This window comes from Kryptolebias marmoratus, linkage group LG21 (genome assembly GCF_001649575.2).
Source record: "Kryptolebias marmoratus isolate JLee-2015 linkage group LG21, ASM164957v2, whole genome shotgun sequence".
Classification (NCBI taxonomy): Eukaryota; Metazoa; Chordata; class Actinopteri; order Cyprinodontiformes; family Rivulidae; genus Kryptolebias; species Kryptolebias marmoratus.
The window spans coordinates 7,402,578-7,408,745 of NC_051450.1; the positions used below are offsets into that span (position 1 = coordinate 7,402,578).

At 39.9% G+C, this 6,168-nt stretch overlaps 1 protein-coding gene across 1 annotated transcript; it reads right to left on the reverse strand.

The window, feature by feature from the left end:
- Positions 1 to 1,478: 1,478 nt before the first annotated feature.
- On the reverse strand, positions 1,479 to 6,161 carry chchd7 (coiled-coil-helix-coiled-coil-helix domain containing 7). Its single transcript, XM_017414136.3, has 4 exons — positions 5,757 to 6,161; positions 4,159 to 4,218; positions 3,991 to 4,089; positions 1,479 to 1,800 (listed from the first exon to the last, which is right to left on the reverse strand). Exons 2-4 carry the CDS (start codon positions 4,210 to 4,212, stop codon positions 1,696 to 1,698), a joined length of 258 nt encoding a protein of 85 aa, XP_017269625.1. The 5' UTR covers positions 4,213 to 4,218; positions 5,757 to 6,161; the 3' UTR covers positions 1,479 to 1,695.
- Between the last annotated feature and the right edge of the window lie 7 nt (positions 6,162 to 6,168).

A 6,168-nucleotide genomic window follows, 5' to 3' on the forward strand; every position in this document is an offset into this window, starting at 1 on the left:
AAAATATAAAAATAATGAGTTTTCATGTTTTTTCTTTTAGTTAAACATTATCATAAAACACTCCAGTAGTCCATTTCTCTGATTTAAAAAGTTAATGAGTTGTTTTTAGAGATTTTATGTTAAAATCTCAAAGTGTGGTGATTGTGTGGGCGGAGTTACTGCCTTGGTTGGTGACGTAGGAAGCGGGGCCAGCTGTGGCAGACCTGTAGGACACTGAGGAGGTTACTGTCAGTGTTTATCAGGGAAGATGGAAGCAGAAGAAGAAGAAGCAAGTTTTGTTAACAAGAGTACAGATTTGAAAAAACTTTTTATTTTGTTCCCATCCAGACAGCTAGAGGCTGCCGGTGCCGGTCCAACGATGGGAGGCGATGTTTCTTCTTTAGGTTTGTATTTCTGGTTCTCCTCTTCAAAACGTTAACTGCTCAGTCAGTCAGCAGACTCTGGGTTGTAATTTTCACCAGGAGCTAAACTAACCACGTCCATCAGACTTTCTTGTCCTTCAGGAAGCTGAAGGACTCAGCTGTTGGAGTTTTGTTATTTTACACAATTAATTACAACAAACTGAACCATTTCACCCCCACACTGTCTGTATTTAATATTTCCTGCCTTGTTGGTGTTCCTGTGTTTGGCACTTGATACGTCACACTTCAGAGTAACCATGGAAAATGCAAAAGAGACCCTAGAACTTTTTTAGATCTTTTATCAATTTAAAACTTGTGCAAATTTTTCAAAATGCGAGACTCTTAAAACAAGCTCCTTCTATGACGTACGTTCAGTTCACTTTAGCTTCAAAACACTTTTCATTTTCCCTTTTAAATTTCAGTTTATTAGCCAAATAAAGTGGTCGCCGGTATCTGTAATTAAATTCTGACAACTGAAAATAATACTGTGATCAGGAGACGTGCTGTTGAGAGAAGAGATTTCATTATATGGTAAAATGCCTGCCATAAAGTCTAGTGTGTTGAGTGCACAGGACTTGTTTGCTGAAACTAAAATACACACACAATCACATCAGTTCAACTATTCGGTTCTAATAGCTGAACCTCCTGTCTGCTAGAAGTGAAAATAAGCAGCAATTATAGATTTTAAGTCATTAAAATGACTTGAATTGCTATATAGGAATATCATTTATAAAACTAATGTATATCTCTGCTTTGTTTTACTATTATTTGATCAATTCGTGTGCTTCATTCACTGCAGGGTTGCTCAAAATAAAACCCTTTGTGGTCACAGAACATCAAGTAGAATAACATCACAGTATCTGACCTGTTCACCTGAACACTTTTTTACCTTTTAAAACTACCAATACAAGTATTTATCAACACTTTGTATTCAAGTTAATTTTAAAAGTATTTACAGATATGGCAAAAAATTCAGCTCTTTTCACCTTGTCTCTACATGTTCTCTGGCAGAATGTTTGACTTTAGAAGGATGTGAAGCGTTTTCAGAAACATCCCAACTGATGTGAAACAGGACCGTTTTAGATAAAAGATGGCGTTGCTTTATTCAGGATAGGTAGACGGGAGACATCCATCACAACAGGCACATTCCTTTGCTTCACAATAAACACTTTTAAAGCTAAATTTTATGTTGTTTCTTGGTAACATTCAGCAGTTCCACTTTGTCACAGTAAGAGCAGCTACAGCCACATGGTGCTGGTCAAAGTCCTCCTTTGTGACTTCTTTTTTTTTTATGTTAATAAGGTTTGCCTCCGAGAGCGCTGAGCATCTCCAGCCTCTCTGCTGCTGAGGGCATCTCAGGCTTCACGCCATTTTTTCTCCTCTGCACCATTATGTTGTGCTGCAAAAAAAGAAAAATAGAATTCAAAATATTTAAACATCTGAAACATAAAATCTATGAAAGATGCTAATGTAACCTAATGTTAGCTTACCACTGCTGCTCACTCTAGGTAAAGTTACATTTTTACTTCAACTAAAATTAGCTTATTACTTTAGCAAACTCGAGCTAACATTAGCTTAACACTTCCACTAACTTGAGGTAACCACTTCAACTAACTCAAGCTGACACTAAAGTATCACTTTGGCTACCTAGAGCTAACATTAGCTTTTTATTTTAGCTAACTTGAGCTAACCACAAAACTGGTTAACATTGGCCCGGTCCAAATACTTTACGCCCCTCTATGAAGTGTGTACTCAGTCGAAGTGCACAGAAGGGTTCGTGTGCGCAGGTTACAAGCACGCAGACATTGGAGAACTGGGACAGTACGGGTTACATCATCAACTTGCTCCTCTGTGTCTTAACTGCGACATCCAACATGGCGGGACCACTCCATGTTTTGGTATTTTAAGAAGGTGCCAGTACGATATGCAGTATAGGCATTTTTGCTTTTTAAAGTCATTGCAGGAGATATTTGGCTGTTCAGATGCATTTTGTTATGACTTGTTGAATTTGGAGCAAAGTTTGATAGTATTCACACATTTACAGCAGAGTGAAACAAAAATTATTTCAGTACTTTACATTTGAAAACTGCTTTTTTTGTGACAGATGCAGCTTGCTCTGTCACCACTGCCATATTTCCACCTTTTAATTCAAAACCCTTTCATTGTCAATAAAGACAATAAAAAAAAAATTCAAAACGTCACATGCAGCAATGAATTGTGGGTAAATACTTTGCCGAAGTCCGCCTGGATGTGGGCCTAGCCGAAGGGGGGATGCAGTACACAAAAGGGTCGGGGCTATTGACCATGCGAGAGAAATGGGACACACTACGCCAGTGGTGTCCAATCCTGGTCCTGGAGGTCCACTATCCTGCAGGTTTTAGGCGTTTCTCTGCTTTGACACACCTGATGTGAATGAATGAATGAGTGATTAACAAACTTCTGCAGAACTTGAAGACCTACTGAAGAGCAGGGAAACCTCTAAAACGTGCAAGATAGTGGCCCTCCAGGACCAGGATTGGACACCACTGCGCGCACTCAAACCCTTTAGCATGAACGCGCATTTGAATGACACGAGGGTGGAACAAGGGTGGCAGTGCGAGTATTGGGAGCGGGCCATCATCTTATCACTTAAGCTAACTTGCGCTAACCACTTTAGCTAACTCAAGCCAACATTAGCTTATCACTTCCACAAACTCACTGACATGAAGACACATCAGCAGAAGTGAAGTGAAATTTATTTATATAGAACTTTTCAGCAACAAGGCGATTTAAAGTGACGTGAGTTTATTAAACACTTTGAAGCTCTGCTAAATCAGATATGTAGCTATAAAACTAATAAAACCCTGCATGTTTTAGGCAAAGTTTTAATACAGTCAAGCTAAAATCTGTCCAGAGGAACGTCTGATTGTCATCGTCAACAAAACAACACAGAAGAATCCTCCTCATCAGTAAAACAAATATCACACAAATAGAATACAATAGTTACACATGAAATTTTATCCACTGACTAAGAAATATAGTGTGATTTTGAAGTTGTGTACGTGAACCATTTTGATTTTATAAAAGAAAGAACTGCTTCTATAGTCTTGCATGAAAAAAACGCCAAGAACTTTATTCTCAAAAAAACCCAAACACTGGGATGTGTTTTTTATATAAATGACCTACAGGCAGACTTTTTAATCACATTAAAAAAAATCATTAAATGGTAAAACTTGGTAAGATCTGTTAATGTTATTGAAACTGCAGGTATTTAACTATAACTGTCAAATGCTTATTATGTGAAAAAAATAGTTACTTCATGAACAATAGATTTAGGAAATATAATAACAAAAAATGATGTAATTTGGTAAATTATTTGAAAATAAAAAAATGTTTTTATAGGCTGCTACATTTGCTTTGGATTGGATTTGTGAGCATTTCCCTCATTAGTTTCTGCCTCTCATTGTGTACATGCTCTAAGTTACCAGTAGGTGGTGCTGTTGTAGCATCAAGCGTTTTCAGCAGTCCTCCCACCATCATTTAGGTGAATTCAGTGCTCATTTATCCTGTTGGTTCATGTTTCTTCAGATGCAGGGACAAACCCACTCACCCAATATGTCCTACAGTTCTTATATCTCTGGAAATAGGCTGAGCACATGCTCTTATCGTAGTTGTAGGCATCCAAACACTTCCGGGAGGCGTCGCTCTCCTGAGAAACAGAAGCAGTCACGTCACGGCGAGCTACATCTGTGGCGATTGGAAAGAGGCCTCAACTCACCTCAACGCACGGATTTGTGTCCTGATTGCGAGCCTTTCGGGAATTTGTATCCATTTGAATCTGAGGACGAGAAAAACGGGAAAGCCCAAATTCAGTTTTCGCCTCCATTTATGTAATCATTTAGTCACATATTTCCATATACATAATGCTTTCTTTCTATGGCACATATGTATAAATAAACAGATTAAAAAGGCCCAGCATTCCTTGGTGGGATGCATATTGCCCGCCACCTTTCTCGTGGTGAGAAGTGACAGAGTTTTGTTGTGAATGACCGCCTGCTACTACCGCTTCAAACCTTAGCTCAGTATCTGGAAAGCTGACAATGTTTGGCTAAGGTGGATTATCTGTGGCCTCCATCTTGAATTGGGTTGACCCCAAAGAGGTAATCAGACGTAGATGTGCGCCCATTGAATACTCTCTGAGCGTTTCACTGAAATCTGGTTGGTGGTTTGAGAAATGTTTTGCTGCCGTGCGCACAAAAAGGCACAGGCAGCAAGAGCGAGGATGCAGCCTGTCAGAGAATTTGAAATCCAAACGCATGAACACTCTCACACAGCAATCCTGAATGCAGAGAAAGGCGTCGCCTGTGGCCTTGAACTTTGACCCCACGACATTGAAGTCAACAGGGCCCATCCGTGCGACAGGAGGTATCTGGATGTGCACTTCGACATGCCTGCAGAGTTAGAACACGAGGTGACCTACGACCTCTGACCCCACGACCTTGAAATCCACAGGGATCACCCTTGATCCACGGTCTCCAGCCTTTCTGCGCAAAAGGGTTATAGATTTGGAGCTCGGACAAGAAATAGTCCACGGACAGACGGACGGACGTCCGTCCTAAAGCGTCCCGTGTCAGGACGACGAAGGACATTCCAACCTGAGGATGCTGGCGACAACCAAACATCCTTCGGGGCATTTTGTCAGAGACACTGAACTCAAATGAACAGAAAAATCATATTTGTAACGTTAAAATGTGTCCACATATTATTATTATTCTTTCTTTATATTAGCCATGTTTGGTTTTATTTATTTTAAATAGGAACAAAAAACAATGACAACCAAAAAATAATAATAATAATAATAATGCTGAATATAATTAACACATGGGGCAGGCAGAAGTACCTAAGTCTTTATATATTATAATGTATAAATAAATATTTTAACCTCTGTAACACAGTTCAACATAAAATAACTTTTATCCATTTTCTTCCTGAACTCACATATAAACTATATATGATCGGGTACATTACTTAATTTTTCCATGGATATATATATTAACTTTTAGAGGCTTTAAAATTTTTTTTTAATAAAATTCACTCCAGTATAGCTTAGAACAGTGGTCTCCAATCCTGGTCCTGTAGAGCCAGTATCCTGCATGTTTTACTTGTTTCTCTGCTCCAACACACCTGATTTGAATCAATGAGTGATTAATAGGCTTCTGCAGAACATAAAGAGGTAATTACACCACTGAATCAGGTGTGTTGGAGCAGAGACACAAGTAAAACATGCAGGATAGTGACCCTCGAGGACCAGGATTGGAGACCACTGGCTTAGAAGCATTGCTGTTTGGTGTTAAATAAATATAGAGTTACACCTACCTTAAGAAGGAAGGAGGACTCCCCACGAGTGAAGGTTATCGCTTAGTTTTTAAATTTAAAGCTATGTTTTCATAAATACACTCACATTTGTGTTCCTTTGGAACTTAAGCTAAACTCCTGGTTCACCCAGCGGCTCTGTAAGCTTCATGTACCCGACCAGAGATGCCAAACATCTGCTACAGCTAGCTGTAGCGTCCCCGTCCTGCTCAATGAGTCCTCTGCGGTTGTTACAAGAGCGCACCAGGAAGACAACCCGATACGTCACCGACCCTAAGCCAATGGGAGCCCCGGAGAAAATTTGCCACGCAGATCGACAGCCCTGTGAGCCAATCGGATTCCTTACACGACATGCCCCAGTCTTCCTATCTCCGCGAAACGGACCCGAGCGGGTTCCGGCGATTGACAGCGTGTC